At 42.8% G+C, this 20,200-nt stretch overlaps 1 protein-coding gene across 1 annotated transcript; it reads left to right on the plus strand.

Annotated features, from left to right (window-relative positions):
- The first annotated feature begins 611 nt into the window (after window positions 1-611).
- LOC137614454 (chondroitin proteoglycan 1-like) lies at window positions 612-20,200 on the plus strand. The gene is made up of 5 exons (XM_068344263.1): window positions 612-725; window positions 18,762-18,803; window positions 18,953-19,051; window positions 19,272-19,565; window positions 19,973-20,200. The coding sequence occupies exons 2-5, from the start codon at window positions 18,762-18,764 to the stop codon at window positions 20,102-20,104; spliced, it is 567 nt and encodes a 188-aa protein (XP_068200364.1). The 5' UTR covers window positions 612-725; the 3' UTR covers window positions 20,105-20,200.

The raw sequence follows: 20,200 nt of genomic DNA on the forward strand, positions 1-20,200 counted from the left end.
TTTCATTAATTAGATTTGATATATACTATAACCTGTCTATACCAGATGTATTCAGTCTAGCTCTTTAGGAGTCAGGTTTGACTCATCGGTCTGGTAAATCTCTTCTCTATAATAATAACTGAACGATGGATAATGTAAATTCTTGTAAAATGTTAACAATATTAGTGCACCTTTGATAACGTAAATAACCATTATATCTATAAGGAATAAAAACATTTCATCAAGAGTAATTTTCCTTGTGTTCCAAGCATTACAATTCACTAGCTTGGTCATTCACATCAAATTACTGTCTCTTATGCAATACTTGAATTAGTTATGACGGCGTGCAAAGAGTAATTAAAAGGAAAATATTTTTCCCTTGCCTCAAGAAGTTATGTGGTAATCTATAACATACTGAATAGAGCTTTGTGTTTTCGGGATGAGGTTTTGAATAAATTCTTGTAATTTTTTTTTTTTTTTTTTTTTTTTACCTCATCCTTGTTCACCGAAGTCGACCTAATCGCCTTTTAGCTCCTTGGACCAATGACGACACCCCCTGAAATACGTAGATCTGTAAACGTAAAACAACCTTATGCAGTAACGACTTAATCACCAGTACTGTGTGCTATATTGGCAGTGGCTGAGGTTCAAAACCGAGGTATAATCCAACCTTTTAGTCTTCGTTTAGGCATAGTTGTGATCCAGCATTCAAGCTTAATAGTAACACTTCTTTAACCGACGCAAAAGTAAGAAATCTTCTTTTTCAAACTTGTGGTGTAGTTAATAGTGTATTAAAATTTGTTTCATTAGTCATTCACGTGTATGATTAGTGTGTCAAGTTATGATACTGCTATCGTTTTTTTGTCGTATTAAGGAGGCACCATTACTCTTTATCAACCAGTTGGGTTTCGATATATTGCATGTTATATGGGTGTTAATTTAATCATTCTCATATTAGTTCTCTAACAAATTTTGTTAAGGTTCGGCAATGATCCAAAGTTAATTTGAACCCTGTAATAATGTTGTCTTTCTCTTTTTCATTCTATATGTTTAATTATTAGGTGGCTCTTATTAATTTAAATTTCTTTACCTTTTATGATTCTTATTTTTTCTTGTTAGGAGGTAAGGTGTATAATGCAATAGATTTGTTTTTTACATATGAATTTGGTCCATGCATTATAATATAATGTGAGACCGGATATCTTGCTAATAATATAACCTTAAGGGTAATTTGGATTAATATTTTTAAAATATTAAATTGCTTGATTTTAATGACTCGCTATAACTTTAATTTTCAATATTAAACTTACCCGATAATCATGTAGCTGTCAACTCCGTTGCCCGACAGAAATCTAAGGAGGGATACGCCAGCTATCACAATACTAGAAGGGGGTGTACTAACAGCGCCACCTGTGGCCAGGTACTCAAGTACTTCTTGTTGACACCTCCTCAATTATTCCTCTGTCGTGCCTCCGGCTAGACGTTCTGGGATACGCTCATGGTCTTCGAGTTTATTCTCGCTTATTTGGTGATGTATTCTCTTTGATTTACGGCTGTCGCATTACTGGAAACCTTCTGATATTAGCTAGATAGCTTTTATTTAATTCAGTTTAACGGTTAACGAATTTTTGCTTGTTTTTTGGATCTCCCTTTAACTTCTCTTGAAAACAAAATGTCTGACATTTCGCAAGCCCCCTCCCATAGACGTTGTAGGTCTTGCAATAGACGTATTCCGAAGGTCTCGGTAGATCCTCACACCGCTTGTTCTGACTGTAGGGACGGACCCTGTCAGTTAGAAAATCGATGTGAGGAATGCGCCGGTCTTTCGGAATTGGATTTTGTCCGACTTTTAAAGTATTCTTCTAAGTTAGAGAGAATTAGAGCTAGGAGGAGTTCTTCTCACTCTTCTTTATTTTCCTCATCTCATGATCCTCTTCCTGATCCTACCCCTGTAGTGGCTACCCCCGAACCTACTGTGTGCCCTCCGCCTGATATGTCAGTGGTTTTACGTGCTATTCAGGCTTTAGGCGATAAGGTAGAGTCAGTGGTAAGTGACCATAAGTCTCTGATGGCCGAAGTGAAAGAGTTGAAGGCCAAGAGTGCAGTGGGTGAAGTTAGTGCCAGTGCTGTGACGAGTGCTAGTGTCGGTGCAGTGCCTTGTACTAGTGTTAGTGCCAGTGTGGTGCGTGGGGATTTTTCTGTGCGAGCCAGTCGTTCTCCCAGTCCGGGACCTCTTGCAAGCTCCCAAGCCCAGGGGAGAAGCAATGTCGAAGGGCATAAGGGTTCGGCAGGCCTTGTTAGGCGCACAGAATCATCCTCAGTGGTTGCGGGCGTGTCTACCACAGACCGTCACTCCCACTTGCAGACGATTGAGCCCGTCTTCCGCTCGTCCGCTGATCTTCCCTCGGGGAAGAAACGTTGGTCTCAGGTCTCTAGACCGCTTAAACGCAGAGTCCAACCCTCGAGTGCTCAGCCAGGTTGCAGTCGTTGGCTCAGCTCTGACTCGCCTCAGTCTTCTAGCGATTGTACTCCGCCCAAGAGGAGTAAGGTACAACAGAGCTGCACCGGTGGTGCAACCACTGTTATGGCTTTGCCTCAGTCTGCTACTGTCTCTGCTGATCCCAAGTGGTCTATGCTTCAGTCCATGCAAGCACAGCTTTCGGACCTGATGCGTGAGTGTCGTGCTGAGAGTGCTGCACCTCCTGCACCTGTGGTACACCTATCTCCTGCACCGGTTCAGCCTGTGCTGCACCCGCCTGCACCGGTGGTGCACCAACCTCCTGCACCCGTTCAGCCTGTGCTGCACCCGCCTGCACCGGTGGTGCACCTACCTCCTGCACCGGTTCAGCCTGTGCTGCACCCGCCTGCACCGGTGGTGCACCAACCTCCTGCACCCGTTCAGCCTTTGCTGCACCCGCCTGCACCGGTGGTGCACCAACCTCCTGCACCGGTTCAGCCTGTGCTGCACCCGCCTGCACTCGCTGCACCCAGTCGCAGCTCTATCTGCCAGGCGTACGATGTTGAACCAGTTTCTGTGTTCACTGTTCCCGGTGTTGTTCAGCATCAGCCTTCTTTAAGGCAACCTTCAGTTTGGGATCAGGAGGATTACTCCACTCTTCCTCCTCCTCCCCTGGCTGCTCCACCGGCGGTGCAACTCTCGGTGGAGGTACAACAACCTCTTCCACCTGTGAGTCAGTCTGCTCAGCTGCTGCACCGAGCTCTACCCGTGCACCCTGATCCTGCTCCTCAGACATCTCTGCTTGCGGGAACTTTACCTTGTTCTGCACAGCCTAGATCTATTCACGCTCCACTTATACCACAGGAACAGGAACTTGCTGCACCTCCTCCTTCCACCTCTGTTGTTGTTCCTGCTCGTTCTGACTCTGCGGTTCAGCATTCGTTTCCGATCCCGTCGCCTCATTCTGGGGTTGAGATTTCGGATGATGAGGAAGCACACCTTGATCCCTCTTCGGACGTGGACGAATCCAGACCCTCTCCACAGTCTCTTGATTTTCGCAAGGTCTTGGCTCTTCTCAGGGAGGTTTATCCAGACCATTTTGTCTCAGCTATACCCCGCTCTCCACCATCTGAGTTTTCGCTGGGAGTGCAACAAGCTCAGTCTTCCTATACCAAGCTTGTCCTAGCTAGATCCTCCAAGAGGGCTTTTAGGATCTTAGGGGAATGGCTGCAGTCTAAGCAACTTCTTGGCAAGACTTCCTTCATGTTCCCTCCAACGAAGCTCACTTCGAAAGCGAGCGTTTGGTATGCCACAGGGGAAGCACCAGGCTTGGGAATACCTGCCTCTGCCCAGGCTGACTTCTCAAGTCTGGTAGACTCGCCTCGAAGATCTGCTATGAGACGCTCAAAAGTGGGTTGGACCTTCTCGGACTTGGATCACTTGCTTAAAGGAGTGTTTAGAGCTTTTGAAATGTTTAATTTTCTCGACTGGTGCAAGAAAACCTCCCATACGGACAAAGATTCTGCCATGCTGTTAATGTCCTGTATGGATAAGGCCATCAGAGATGGATCGGGCGAGCTAGCGTCCTTGTTTGTATCAGGGGTTTTGAAGAAAAGGGAACAGCTGTGTTCTTTCCTTTCCGCCAGCATTACCCCTTGCCAACGTTCACAACTTCTGTTTGCTCCTCTTTCGAAGTTTATTTTTCCCGAAGAGCTCATTAAAGATTTGTCGGCTGCTTTGATACAGAAGGACACGCACGATCTTGTAGCTTCTTCGGCTCGTAAGTCTAAGGCTCCCACCTCAGCCCCTAAGACTTACCGCTCCCCAGTGGCTGATACCCCTGCGACTAGATTCATACCGCCCTTTCGTGGTAGAGCCCCCAGCCGAGGAAGCTCCCGTCCAGACTCTTACAGAGGCAAGTCCAGGAAAGGATCCAAGCCATCCAAAGGAAAACACTGACTCTCCGATTCTCCAGACGACAGTAGGAGCCAGACTCAAGACCTTCTGGCGAGCTTGGGAGATGAGAGGTGCAGACGCACAGTCTGTCAGTTGGCTGAGGTTCGGTTACAGGATTCCATTCTTCCTTCAACCACCTCTGACCACTTCGCCCATCAACCTCTCTCCCAACTACAAAGAGGAGGACAAGAGGCTAGCTTTGCACCAGGAGGTGTCGCTTCTTGTGCAGAAGAAGGCTGTGGTTGTAGTCCGGGACCATCAATCCCCGGGCTTCTACAACCGCCTCTTTCTTGTGGCCAAGAAGACAGGAGGTTGGAGACCTGTGCTGGACGTCAGCGCTCTCAACGAGTATGTCACCAAGCTGACGTTCACGATGGAGACAACCAAGACGGTCTTGGCAGCGGTCAGACAGGAGGACTGGATGGTCTCATTGGACTTGAAAGATGCTTATTTTCACGTTCCGATTCATCCAGACTCCCAACCTTTCCTAAGATTCGTTTTCGGAAAGGTCGTCTACCAATTCCAAGCCCTGTGTTTTGGCCTAAGCACAGCTCCTATGGTCTTTACCCTTCTGATGAGGAATGTAGCCAAATTCCTTCACTTGTCAAACATCAGAGCCTCCCTCTACCTAGACGACTGGCTGTTGAGAGCCTCCTCGAGTCGTCGTTGTCTGGAGAATCTTCATTGGACTTTAGACCTTATCAGAGACCTGGGTCTATTAGTCAATTTGGAAAAATCTCAACTCATTCCCTCACAATCCATCGTGTATCTGGGAATGGAAATTCAGAGTCAGAGTTTTCGGGCTTTTCCATCGGCCCCCAGGATAAGCCAAGCCCTAGAGTGCATCATGAGCATGCTGAAGAGGAACAGTTGCTCAGTGAGACAGTGGATGAGTCTCACAGGGACTCTCTCGTCCCTAGCCCTGTTTGTCGAGCTGGGCAGACTCCACCTCCGCCCTCTTCAATTCCACCTTGCAGCTCATTGGGACAAGAGTTCTACCCTGGAAGCAATCTCTATCCCTATCAACCAAGAGATGAAGACCACTCTCCTGTGGTGGAAGCACAACCTCCTTCTCAGAGAGGGTCTATCCTTGGCCATTCAGACCCCCAATCTTCATCTCTTCTCAGATGCATCGGACTCGGGCTGGGGTGCAACCTTGGACGGAAAGGAATGCTCCGGAATGTGGAACGAGGAACAACGTTCTCTCCACATCAACTGCAAGGAACTGCTGGCAGTTCATCTAGCCCTGTTGAACTTCAAGTCCCTCCTGCTAGGCAAAGTGGTGGAGGTGAACTCGGACAACACCACAGCCTTGGCTTACATCTCCAAGCAAGGGGGGGACCCATTCGAGGAGCCTTTACGAGATCGCAAGGGACCTCCTCATTTGGTCAAGAAGTCTAAACCTCTCTCTAGTCACGAGGTTCATCCAGGGCAATATGAACGTGTCAGCAGATCGTCTGAGCAGAAGGAATCAGGTCATTCCCACGGAATGGACCCTCCACAAGAGTGTGTGCAACAGACTTTGGACCTTGTGGGGTCAACCTACCATAGATCTGTTTGCCACCTCCATGACCAAGAGACTTCCTCTGTTTTGTTCTCCTGTTCCAGACCCTGCAGCAGTTCATGTGGATGCCTTTCTACTGAACTGGTCCCATCTCGACCTGTACGCATTCCCTCTGTTCAAGATAATCAACAAGGTTCTGCAGAAATTAGTCTCGCACGAAGGGACATGGCTGACGCTGGTTGCTCCCCTTTGGCCTGCAAGAGAATGGTTCACAGAGGTACTACAATGGCTAGTAGACTTCCCCAGGACTCTACCTCTAAGAGTGGACCTTCTACGTCAACCTCACGTAGACAGGTTACATCCAAACCTCCACGCTCTTCAACTGACTGCCTTCAGACTGTCGAAAGATTCGCTAGAGCTCGAGGCTTTTCGAAGGAGGCAGCCAGGGCTATTGCCAGAGCAAGAAGGGTTTCCACTCGTAGGGTCTACCAGTCTAAGTGGGAGGTCTTCCGAAGCTGGTGTAGAGCCAATTCAATATCCTCTACCAATACCTCTGTGACCCAAATAGCTGACTTCCTGCTTCATCTTAGGAATGAGAGATCCCTTTCAGCTCCTACGATTAAGGGATATAGGAGTATGTTGGCCTCAGTTCTCCGCCATAGAGGTTTGGACCTGTCTTCCAACAAGGACCTTCAAGACATTCTTAAGTCTTTTGAGACGTCTAAAGATCGTCGTCTTTCCACTCCAGGCTGGAATTTAGACGTAGTCTTAAGGTTCCTTATGACATCTAGGTTCGAACCTCTCCAGTCAGCTTCATTCAAGGACCTTGCCCTCAAGACTCTTTTTCTCGTTTGCCTGGCAACAGCTAAGAGAGTCAGTGAGGTTCATGCCTTCAGCAAGAACATTGGTTTCACGACCGAGTCTGCTACATGTTCTTTCCAGCTTGGATTCCTAGCAAAGAACGAACTTCCTTCACGTCCTTGGCCTAGATCGTTCGAGATACCTAGCCTTTCCAACATGGTAGGTAACGAACTTGAGAGAGTTCTTTGCCCTGTCAGAGCTCTCAAATATTATCTCAAGAGGTCTAAACCTCTCCGAGGACAGTCAGAAGCCTTATGGTGTGCCATCAGGAAACCCTCGAGACCCATGTCCAAGAATGGGCTTTCGTATTATATAAGGCTTCTGATTAGAGAAGCACATTCTCACTTAAAGGAGGAAGACCTTGCATTGCTGAAGGTAAGGACCCACGAAGTAAGAGCCGTAGCTACTTCGATGGCCTTTAATAAAAACCGTTCTCTGCAGAGTGTAATGGATGCAACCTATTGGAGGAGCAAGTCAGTGTTTGCATCATTTTATCTGAAAGATGTCCAGTCTCTTTACGAGAACTGCTACACCCTGGGACCATTCGTAGCAGCGAGTGCAGTAGTAGGTGAGGGCTCAGCCACTACATTCCCTTAATCCCATAACCTTTTTAACTTTTCTCTTGAATTCTTTTTGTTGTTTTTATGGTTGTTACGGTAGGCTAAGAAGCCTTCCGCATCCTTTTGATTTGGCGGGTGGTCAATTCATTCTTGAGAAGCGCCTAGGTTAAAGGTTGTGTAGAGGTCCTTTAGTAGGGGTTGCAACCCTATATACTTTAGCACCTTGGGTTGATTCAGCCTCCAAGAGGAACGCTGCGCTCAGTAAGGAAGACGAACTTAAAAAAGAGGCAGAGTAACGGTTCAATTCGACTTCCTTACCAGGTACTTATTATTTCATTTGTTATTAGAGATAACTGTTATATGAAATTTGGGGATACTTGGCTATCCTTTAATCTTGTTCACTGGTTTTCACCCACCCCCCTGGGTGCGAATCAGCTACATGATTATCGGGTAAGTTTAATATTGAAAAATGTTATTTTCATTAGTAAAATAAATTTTTGAATATACTTACCATCAGCTACATGATTATCGGGTAAGTTTAATATTGAAAAATGTTATTTTCATTAGTAAAATAAATTTTTGAATATACTTACCCGATAATCATGATTTAATTGACCCTCCCTTCCTCCCCATAAAGAACCAGTGGGATCGAGGAATAATTGAGGAGGTGTCAACAAGAAGTACTTGAGTACCTGGCCACAGGTGGCGCTGTTAGTACACCCCCTTCTAGTATTGTGATAGCTGGCGTATCCCTCCTTAGATTTCTGTCGGGCAACGGAGTTGACAGCTACATGATTATCGGGTAAGTATATTCAAAAATTTATTTTACTAATGAAAATAACATTTTATTAGTATTTTCTCATCTTAGAAAAGAGCCAAATCTTAAGATACTTTTGATGAGAATTTATCTCGTTTGTATATGTAAGTCTGAAATTTGGTCGAATGATCTTGCCCGGGTTACAATTAAAAATTCTTAGCCTAGGGAGTTGTATTTTAGCTTAGTGACCTAGACAAGGAATTGGTTTTCATCTGGCGTTACATTTTAGCTTGGACTTTGACAAGGAGTTGGTTTTCATCTGGCCATGTGTTTTAACTTTAGTCTAGGAACTTTAACAAGGTGTTAGTTTCCAACTGGTTAAGAGTTAATTTTTAGCCTAGTAACTTTGACAAGGTGTTTCCAATGGTAAAATCAAATTTTTCAATATTAAACTTGCCCGATAATCATGTAGCTGTCAACTCCGTTGCCCGACAGAATTCTACGGGAGGGATACGCCAGCTATCACTATACTAGAAGAAGGTGTACTCACAAGCGCCACCTGTGGCCAGGTACTACAGTACTTGTTGTTGACGCCACCTCACTTTTTCCTCTGTCGTGCTTCCGGCAAGACGTTCTTGGATACGCTTATGATTTTGGAGTATTGTTCACGGTTTGGTGAAGTATTTCTCTAAAATTTGCAGCTATTCGCTATACTAGAAACTTCTATATTAGCTTAGTTAGCTTTTGGAATTAATTTATTATGGTGACGAAGAGAGTATGAACTCTCTTTCACCTTTAAATGGCCGACCCTTCCCTTAGACGGAAGTGTTGGTGTCTAAGAGAGTATAGACTCTCTTTCTTAATTTTGCTTAACAAAAGTTATAGATTTATTTTATATCTCTCCGCCTTTTATAGGCCTCTTCGATTAACTTCCTTTTATTATAAAATTATTAAAATTAATTTTTATATATTCGACCTTTCCTAATGGTAGGCGGTCTTTTCTTGTACCGAAGTTAACCCTGGATAGGTACGGTGGGTCGTTTGCGACCCCGAGCGTAAAAAAAAAACAGGTTTTTCTCACGTGACTCACCCCTGTGACTGAATTTGTGGGTGATCGACCTGCAGGAGGTGTCTCCCCTACACGCTCTAGTAGTGTCCAGATGTGCATTGCTGTAGCTGTACTCCTTCCCCGATTTCTGAGACGCGTCGGGGTCGTTCGCGTCCGAGTTTACCCTTCTGAGGTAGTTTGCATAATTATCAAAGTTATTACGTATTATGAAATTGTCGTAGAATGGTGCAACTTGTATAGGTTATCAGTTGTGGAAAGTCTTGGTGGATTGTTTGGCTACCATGTGCATGTTTTTTTTTTTAGTTAAAATGTCGTTCATCACCACGAGGACCATTTTACCGCGAGTGCCCCTTTTTCATTTTTTTTCATTTTTTTGCCAAGTCATTTTTCCGTAAGATATTGCCAAATAGTGTCGTAAAACTTTTGCTTGTTTAGTGTTGGAAAGAGTGTCTAGATGATCTGGCTACCCATGCATGACTTTGTTTTTGTCAGATACGACGTAGTTATTGGTATATTGGGTATTTAACTGCGGTTACCAATTTCTGTTTTTTTTCAATATTTGTAAAAATTACTACGTAGTAAGGAATTGCCGTATATTATTCATTTTTTTTTCATGTTTATGTGTTAGAAAGTGTGCCTTGATGGTTGGGCTAACACGTGCATGTCTTTTTTTTTATCTGAGATGTCGTATATTAGAATGTCGGGCATTTTACCGCGAGTGTCCCTTTTTAATTTTTTTTAATTTTTTTGCCAAGTCATTTTTCCGTAAGATATTGCGAAATAGTGTCGTAAAACTTTTGCTTTTTTAATGTTGGAAAGTGTGTCTAGATGATCTGGCTACCCATGCGTGATTTTGTTTTTGTCAGATACGACGTAGTTATTGGTATATTGGGTATTTAACTGCGGTTGCCAATTTCTGTTTTTTTTTCAATATTTGTAAAAATTTACTACGTAGTAAGGAATTGCCGTATATTATTGATTTTTTTTTTCATGTTTATGTGTTAGAAAGTGTGCCTTGATGGTTGGGCTAACACGTGCATGTCTTTTTTTTTTATCTGAGATGCCGTATATTAGAATGTTGGGCATTTTTCCGCGAGTGCCCCTTTTTATTTGTTTTGCATTTTTTTGCTTAGTCATGTTACCGTAAGGAATTGGCAAGTAGTGTCGCAAAACTTATATTTTTATAGTGTTGGAAAGTGTTTCTAGATGATCTAGCTACCCATGCCTATTTTTTTTTTAGCCAGATATGGCGTATATATAAGTATGTGTTCGATTTTCCTGTGATTGCCATTTTTTCGTTTTTTCCCATTTCTTTCAAAATTACTACGTACTAAGGAACTATCACAGAGTAATATTTCATTTATATGTTTATTTGTCGGAAAATATGCCTTGATGGTTTGCCTAGCACGTGGCTGAAATTTTTTTTTTCTGAAATGCCGTATATTAGAATGGCCATTTTTCCACGAGTGCCCCTTTTTATTTGTTTTGCATTTTTTTGCTTAGTCATGTTACCGTAAGGAATTGGCAAGTAGTGTCGCAAAACTTATATTTTTATAGTGTTGGAAAGTGTTTCTAGATGATCTGGCTACCCATGCCTATCTTTTTTTTAGCCAGATATGGCGTATATATAGGTATGTGTTCGATTTTCCGGTGATTGCCATTTTTTCGTTTTTTCCCAATTCTTTCAAAATTACTACGTACTAAGGAACTATCACAGAGTAATGATTTCTCTAGATGTTTATTTGTCGGAAAATTTTGTTTACTTTTTTTTTGATTGAATATCATCAAATTTTTTTAGCCAAAATATTGTTTTACATTATTTTTTTTCGATTTTATTTCCCTTCAAAAAAAATTTTTTGGGTCAGAATTTTAATTTTATAGTCGTAAAATAATCGACAATTATCCAGCAACCCACCATACAATTTTTATGCATATCCAATAATAATTAGATTAGTAAATAACACCTTGAAATTGACATACCCTTCCTACATTTCAAGTGGCAGATTAGGGAGTCTGAGTCAGTGTGGTTGGCGGTCATTTTGTGGACATATCCGAAGCGTAAGCTGCCTATCTATATATATTCTTGTTCCCTATAGAATTTGTGATATTTTGGTATATTTTTACCTGCATAAATATCATATTATATATTAAATATATGTATTTTTTTACGAAATTTCCAAGTACTCAAAAAATTACCTTTAGATATGGCCCCTGATATAAATGTAATTTACAAAATAATGAAGATTTTTTTACATATTTCTATTTTAGGATAACATATGTTTATTCCCTAAAAAAATTAGCCACTTCCTATTTCATTTGGGTACCCAAAAAAATTCATGAAATTTGGACAATTTTTTTTGGCCAAAAAAAGTTACCCTTTTTTTCTCTTTTCAGATCTTCACCTCCATGGGTCTGACTTCATCCAAAATACATCAAGATGTGTCCTAAACATTCAAGAATCAATTCCTAAAAGGATTTGTGTATATATGTATAAACTTTTTTTTTATGAATTTTTATGTCAGGTCTTTTTTTTTTCTACTTAATTTTTTAAAATATTTATAATAAATAGTTTTTCTGCAGATGAGTAGTATTTATCTTTACAGTTGTTTTAAGCATTCATTGAAGTTTTTTTTGGCAAAAGAAAAAAGGAGGTTACTGCAAAAACTGATTTTTCAAGAATTTTTTTTGGCGTCGGGGTCGTTCGCGTCCGAGTATACCCTTAAAGGGGTGTCCGAGGACCGTACCTATCCAGGGTTAATTAACATTGAGCCCGTCATTTCGGTTTTACCTGTTAACATATTATGCTATTTTAATGTTTTTGAAAGAATTTCTTTGATAGTCTCGTACTGTTTTCAAAGTTGAACTAACGTTTTGTTTTGTCTCTGCAGTTGTTGACGTTTCAGAACGTTCAACTTGCGCTCTATCGTTACGATAGAGAGAGAATTTTCACGGTGTCACGTTGCAGTAAGAGTAACCGTGTCTAGCGTTTTGTTCATTCTTTCTTAACTTAATGGTTTTAATTCTACAAAGGAACTTTTCATTTTGGGAAATATTTTCCTTTAACAATAATATGTTTTAACGATATATATGATTGGGCTCTTCTCTCAGGTTCTAAGTAGAGAGAGAGAGAGAGAGAGAGAGAGAGAGAGAGAGAGAGAGAGAGGATAAACGTTTCGTTCAAGCGAGTAACGTTGTTATCGTTTTTGCTCTTCTCCCTAGTCTCTTTAGGGGAAGAAGGTAAACTTTTCTAGAGTTTTTCTTGTTCTCAAGCTTTATGCGGTGAGAGATTTTAAACTTAGTTTATTTGATCTAGTGTTTAGTCTCTTTCCAGCCACTGAATTATTTATCTTTCATTAGATTTTTCTGTTACATTGTAATTCTGTTTTCGCAATTACTAACTTTTGAGAAAGGATAGAATTGCGTGTTTCAGGTACAAACCACTTAAAGTTTAGAGTTCAGTGAAATAAGTGCAAACAGAAAATCAAAAGTGACAAGTGATTAGCGCAAAGTGTGTCAGTGTTGTGCGTGAGGGTACTTCTGTGCGTGCCAGTCGTCCTCCCAGTCCGGGACCTCTTGCAAGCTCCCAAGCCCAGGGGAGAAGCAATGTCGAAGGGCAAAAGGGTTCGGCAGGCCTTGATCGGCGCACAGAAGTATCCTCGGTGGTTGCGGGCGTGTCTTAAGAGACAGTCACTCCCACCCGCAGACGATTGAGCCCTTATTTTGCTCGTCTGCAGAAGAAATTTCGGGGAGAAAACGCTGGTCTCAGGTCTCAAGACCTCTTAAACGTAAAGTCCAGACCTATGCCAGACGTACGAAGTTAGTTCAACAACCCGGATGCAGTCATTGGGTTAGCTCTGACTCTCCTCAGTCTCAGGTGACTGCACACCTCCTAAGAGAGGTAAGGCGATGCCACAACAGACCTTATCGTCTGTTGATCCCAAGACGACTTTGCTGCAGTCCATGCAGTCGCAGCTTGGGGTCTTAATGCGTGAGTTTCAGGCTGAGAAGGTTACACCTCCTCCTGCGAACGCTCCGCCTCTCCGCAGTCCAGTCTGCCAGGCGTACGAAGTTGAGGTTCCTCAGGCTACCTTACCGCGTTCTGAGTTGCCAGTTACCAGCGGTGTGCAGCAACCTCCGCCTCCTCCTGCGAGAGCTCTGCCTCACCGCAGTCCAGTCTGCCAGGCGTACGAAGTTGAGGTTCCTCAGGCTACCTTACCGCGTTCTGAGTTGCCAGTTACCAGCGTTGTGCAGCAACCTTAACCTTCCTTAAGGCAACCTCAGCAATGGGAGCAGGAGTCTTATGCCTTACTTCCTCCGCTTGCGGTTCCACCAGCGAGGCAACAATCTCTTGAGGTACGACAACCTCTTCCATCAATGAGGCAGCCACCTCAGCACTCGCTGCAGCTTAGGCTAGCTCCTCAGGAACCTCAACTCGCGAGACAAGAACTGCGTTCTGCGCAGCCGCTATCTCGACTCTCGCAGCTCACACCTCAGGAACCTTAACTCGTTCCTCAGGAACCTGCTACTGCGCATCCGCAACCCTTACAGCAAGCGCAACTCTTGAGGCAGCAACCTCATGCTATGAGTCAGCCACCTCAACGCATGCATCTGCCACTTTCTCCTCAACTTGAGAAATAACAAATGACAATAATAACACCTCATTACTTTCATAACTTGCATTTGTAATCATATACATGTATGCCTACACAAACATTATGATAATGGAGGTTATTTGTCTTACTTATATAAAAATATATATGTATTCCTTGCAATATATTTTTAACAATATCGCAAAATATGGCCAAAATATCTTCAATCATGAGTTATGAATGTAAGGTAAATATTATGTTGATATTAAAACCCCATGCAAGCATGCATGAAGCACTCTAGCACTGGTCATGGAATTTCTGAGAAATGTTAAACGCCATGCAACACGCTCTGCTTACCTTACAGCATGCTCTGCATACAGCATGCTCTGCATACAGCATGCTCTGCATTCAGCATGCTCTGCATACAGCATGCTCTGCATACAGCATGCTCTGCATTCAGCATGCTCTGCATTCAGCATGCTCTGCATACAGCATGCTCTGCATACAGCATGCTCTGCATTCAGCATGCTCTGCATTCAGCATGCTCTGCATTCAGCATGCTCTGCATTCAGCATGCTCTGCATTCAGCATGCTCTGCATACAGCATGCTCTGCATACAGCATGCTCTGCATACAGCATGCTCTGCATACAGCATGCTCTGCATACAGCATGCTCTGCATACAGCATGCTCTGCATACAGCATGCTCTGCATGCTTCTCAGTCATACATCTTTGGTTGTTGCCAACTCACTAGACTGTCAAGCAGTTTCATAATGTTGCCTTCTAGTCTGCTGCTTTTGCACCATTGAAACCCTCACTGAGAACTTAACTTTTCTCGGATATGGTCCCTGTAGATGAGAAAGTGCTTTTCTCTCTCCTTCTGATATTCCCTTGAGGATTCTGTCATTTGGAGAGGAGCCTTTAGCTGCGTAGCCTCCTATGGACTTTTATTTAAGCATAACATGCTTCCAGGGAAGGTAATGGTTCCACTTCAGTCACTAACCCCGTCTGTTACCACACCTGCTCCCATAGACCTTGAGCTGTGTTGCAAGACATACAGTCCAAGCTTAGTCCTTGTTAAAGGATTTTTTTGTTTACGGAGTCAGTGTGTCACTGGGAAGACGTTCAACAACTAGCAGAAGTGACTTGTTGTGACGCAGTGCGGCAACCTCGGCAACCCGATAAAGAGTTGTCTGTACGACCCAGACAGTCTAGACAGCTTCGGGTTGTCACTGTACTTCCTCGCTTCCCCATGGTTGACAGTTCACAGACTGTGCAGCAGTACCATGATCTTGTGTCCGGCTCCGTCAGACGACTGGCTTTTAAGAGCTCCCACAAGTCGTCGCTGTCTGGAGATTCTCAGATGGACTATGGATCTGACCAAGGAACTGGGCCTCCTGGTCAATTTTGAGGAGTCTCAGCTCATCCCATCCCAGACCATTGTCTCCCTGGGTATGGATCTTCAGAGTCGAGCTTTTCGGGCTTTTCCGTCGGCCCCAAGGATCTTCCAAGCCCTAGAATGCATCCAGAGCATGCTGAGAAGGAACAGATGCTCAGTCAGGTAGTGGATGAGTCTAACAGGGACACTTTCATCGCTGGCCCTGTTCATCGTGTTAGGGAGAATCCACCTCCCCCCCTTCAGTATCATCTAGCTGCTCACTGGATAAAGGACATGACGCTAGAGACGGTCTCGGTTCCTGTTTCCGAAGAGAGGAGGTCTTCTCTCGCGTGGTGTAAGAACGGCTTTCTTCTCAAGGAAGTCTACCTTTGGCTGTTCAGAAACCCGACCGCCGTCTCCTCTCGGACACATCAGACACGGGCTGGGGTGCGACTTTGGACGGACAGGAATGATCGAGAACATGGAATCAGGAGCAAAGGACACTTCACATCAATTGCAGGAGTTGTTGGCAGTTCTTCTGGCCTTTATAAACTTCAAGTCCCTCCAGCTTAACAAAGTGGTGGAGGTGGACTCTGACAACACCACAGCCCTGGCTTACACCTTCAAGCAGGGAGGGACTCTTTCGTGAAGTTGTTCTAGATCGCAAGGGACCTCCTCATCTGGTCTAAAGATCGAAAGCTCACGCTGGTAACGAGGTTCATTCAGGGCGGTATGAATGTCATGGCAGATCGCCTCAGCCGGAAAGGTCAGGTCATCCCCACAGAGTGGACCCTTCACAAGAATGTTTGCAGCAGACTTTGGGCCCTGTGGGGTCAGCCAACCATAGATCTGTTCGCTACCTCGATAACCTAGAGACTCCTATTGTATTTTTCTCCGATTCCAGACCCAGCAGCAGTTCACGTGGATGCTTTTCTGCTGGATTGGTTCCATCTCTACCTGTATGCATTCCCGCCGTTCAAGATTGTCAACAGGGTACTTCAGAAGTTCTCCTCTCGCAAAGGGACACGGCCGACGTTGGTTGGCTCCGCTCTGGCCCGCGAGAGAATGGTTCTTAGAGGTACTGCAATGGCTGGTCGACATTCCCAGGACTCTTCCTCTAGGAGTGAACCTTCTACGTCTACCTCACGTAAAGAAGGTACACCCGAACCTCCACGCTCTTCGTCTGACTGCCTTCAGACTTTCGAAAGACTCTCAAGAGCTAGGGGCTTTTCGAAGGAGGCAGCCAGAGCGATTGCCAAAGCAAGGAGAACTTCCACTCTCAGAATCTATCAGTCTCAAGGGGAAGTCTTCTGTAGCTGGTACAAGACCAGTGCAGTTTCCTCAACCAGTACCACTGTAACCCAGATTGCTGACTTCCTGTTATATCTAAGGAAAGTAAGATCCCTTTCAGCTCCTACGATCAAGGGTTACAGAAGTATGTTGGCAGCGGTTTTCCGCCACAGAGGCTTGGATCTTTCCACCAACAAAGATCTACAGGACCTACCTAGGTCTTTTGAGACCTCAAAGGAACGTCGGTTGTCCACTCCAGGCTGGAATCTAGACGTGGTCCTAAGGTTCCTTATGTCATCAAGATTTGAACCTCTCCAATCAGCCTCTTTTTAGGACCTCGCATTAAAAACTCTTTTCCTCGTGTGCTTGACAACAGCTAAAAGAGTAAGTGAGATCCACGCCTTCAGCAGGATCATTGTTTTCACATCTGAAACGGCTACATGTTCCTTGCAGCTCGGTTTTTGCTAAACGAGCTTCCTTCACGTCCTTGGCCTAAGTCGTTCGAGATCCCAAGCCTGTCCAACTTGGTGGGGAATGAACTGGAGAGAGTACTTTGCCCAGTTAGAGCTCTTAGGTACTATCTAAAAAGGTCTTAACCTTTACAAGGACAATCAGAAGCCTTATAGTGTGCTATCAAGAAACCTTCTTTTCCAAGTTCTAAGAACTCGGTTTCTTACTATTCAGGCTTCTGATTAGAGAAACACATTCTCATCTGAAGGAAGAAGACCTTGCTTTGCTGAAGGTAAGGACACATGAAGTGGGAGCTGTGGCTACTTCAGTGGCCTTCAAACAGAGCCATTCTCTGCAGAGTGTTATGGATGCAACCTATTGGAGAAGCAAGTCAGTGTTCGCATCATTCTATCTCAAAGATGTCCAGTCTCTTTACGAGTACTGCTACACCCTGGGACCATTCGTAGCAACGAATGCAGTAGTAGGCGAGGGCTCAGCCACTACATTCCCATAATCCCATAACCTTTTAACCTTTCTCTTGAATACTTTTTATGGGTTGTACGGTCGGCTAAGAAGCCTTCCACATCCTTGTTGATTTGGCGGGTGGTCAATTCTTTCTTGAGAAGCGCCGAGGTTAAAGGTTGTGATGAGGTCCTTTAGTATGGGTTGCAGCCCTGTATACTTTAGCACCTTTGAGTTGATTCAGCCTTCCAAGAGGAACGCTGCGCTCAGTAAGGAAGACTATCTTATTAAAGGCAGAGTAACGGTTCAAGTCGACTTCCTTACCAGGTACTTATTATTTCATTGTTATTGTGGATAACTGATTATATGAAATACGGGATACTTAGCTATCCTTTAGTCTTGTACACTGGTTTTTCACCCACCCCCCTGGGTGTGAATCAGCTACATGATTATCGGGTAAGTTTAATATTGAAAAATGTTATTTTCATTAGTAAAATAAATTTTTGAATATACTTACCCGATAATCATGATTTAATTGACCCACCCTTCCTCCCCATAGAGAACCAGTGGACCGAGGAAAAAGTGAGGTGGCGTCAACAACAAGTACTGTAGTACCTGGCCACAGGTGGCGCTTGTGAGTACACCCCCTTCTAGTATAGTGATAGCTGGCGTATCCCTCCCGTAGAATTCTGTCGGGCAACGGAGTTGACAGCTACATGATTATCGGGTAAGTATATTCAAAAATTTATTTTACTAATGAAAATAACATTTTAAGAATTATGGCTTTGGTAGATTTAACAATTTAGTCTTTAAATCTCTGACTGATTATCTTTTTAGTATCTAAATATTCTTTTTATGAAATATTTTGTTTCTTTAGCAATCTTACCATACCTTGACTTAACAATTTCATAGTTCTCTTACAACTTTGTGCCGGGTATTTAATGAAATCCTTCTTCTTGGTTATCAGAGTTTAGAGTATTGGTTTTAAGGTTTATCTTAATGAATGTATTAATAAACTTTAAATCTAGTGTAATCTCGCCAATACTTAGGAAGTAGCCGATACTTTGATAGCTTGGTAAATTTTTTGTAATTTCAGATGTGGCATCTGATAAATTTCATATAATGTGGCATCTGATAAATTAGATTTTAGATACATGGTTCAAGGTTTAAAGCTGTTGGTAGTAAATATATCTCCCCTTCAATAACCTGAGTATATGCAAGGTAGTTACCTGTATTTTGAATCTTGGCATAATTGACAAAAAGGTATTTGTTCATTTTTTAAGAATTTACTTAGATTTTACCTGTTGTGGGGCAGTCGTTGATTTACGTTTTAAAAAAAAAAAGGTTGCTGTTATCATTTACATCCTTTTTGCAGTATTATAGGAGGGCATTTGTCTTCATTTCCTTAATGTAATTTTTGTTTTTTACATCTGCAATATTCCTTTTCAGATGACTGGTCTCTTAATTATCTTTACTGCAGTCTTTGCCCTGGTAAGTATCGGTACCTTAGGCATAAACCAAATCTTATAAAGAATTTATAAATATAAAGCTCGAATACTACCATATTTAGTCATTTGTTTTTTTAAATATTTTGTCTTATTGATACAGGGATAATTTTAAATTCTTAATTTTTGTTACAGGCTAACTGCCAGATAGTCCCCAATTATGAAACTCATAGGCTTACTTCTGCCCTGGCACCGGCAACAGTTACTCCATTCACAGAGACCCGAACGGAAACTGTAAGTAATAGATTTGCTTCTTCAAGCAAAAGCTTAAGGTGAGAAACTGGAATATAAAAATCTTTAAATATTTTTCGACTACTCTTAGGAGCTACAGTTTCTCTGGACTTAGGCCTGTTCTGATAAAATTTTCTCTAATACTGTTTCTATATTACTGTTTATAGTAACTTTTGTTTTTCCCCTGCGAGTAGTTATTGGTATGATTTTTCAATCCACACAGGTTTTCAAGACTCACCCCCTTAGAGTGAGAGTAACTAGTGATGTATGGATAACTGAAACTACAAATGTCAATGAACTGGTAACTGCATTTGTCACTGTCTACAGTTACTTCCCGGCAAATCCACGAACAGTTACATCTGTTATGAGGGTGACTTCCACTCCAGTTATAATTAGAACTGTGGAAATTATGGTCACGCCAAGGCTGACTGTAACATCTGTCTTCACTAGCTTTGTAACTACCACCCAAACTGTACGATTTTGGCAGAGTATCACCCACGTCTCTGTTGCACATTCTGTAAGTATGAACTATTTAAACCTTCCATTCAAATCTGTTGGACCTTGATTGGTGACAGCTGTGAACTTTATTTTAACTCTAGATTAACTATATTAAAGTGAAAATAACTGCCGCTGCTCATCTAATTATTTTCGGCCACCAGACTGTTTTGAAAATTCCTACTAGTACTTCAGGTAGCCTTTATATTTCAAATTACTCAAAGATATTGCTGTAGGCCTTGAGGTAACTTTGATAATTTTTTTGAATTTCAAATTACTTTGCTCAGATTTTGTCGTTTTTGTATAGTTTTAAAACTATGTAAGTTAGATTTAATCTATTTTTAAAGCTCTCAGTTTGTGAAATATCTTGGGTTGTGAAAGTTCTTTGGGAAAATAATATTTCCAATTAACACACATTTCTGCCCACAGATATTGACAGTGCCAGTGTGGAGCACTCAAACGTTGGTTCAAGAAGAAACTACCACAGTAACCCAAGAGTTCACCACTACTGTAACATCTTTTACAAGTCGCCTGAATAGGGGATACTTGCCTCCTCAGTAATTTGTTTTACAAGTAACCTGAGGTTACCTTTTTTATTTGTTACTTCGAATTTTAAATCAAAGCTTATTGTATCTGATAATTAAATTAAACACTGAA

Source organism: Palaemon carinicauda, chromosome 20 (assembly GCF_036898095.1).
Source record: "Palaemon carinicauda isolate YSFRI2023 chromosome 20, ASM3689809v2, whole genome shotgun sequence".
NCBI lineage: Eukaryota > Metazoa > Arthropoda > Malacostraca > Decapoda > Palaemonidae > Palaemon > Palaemon carinicauda.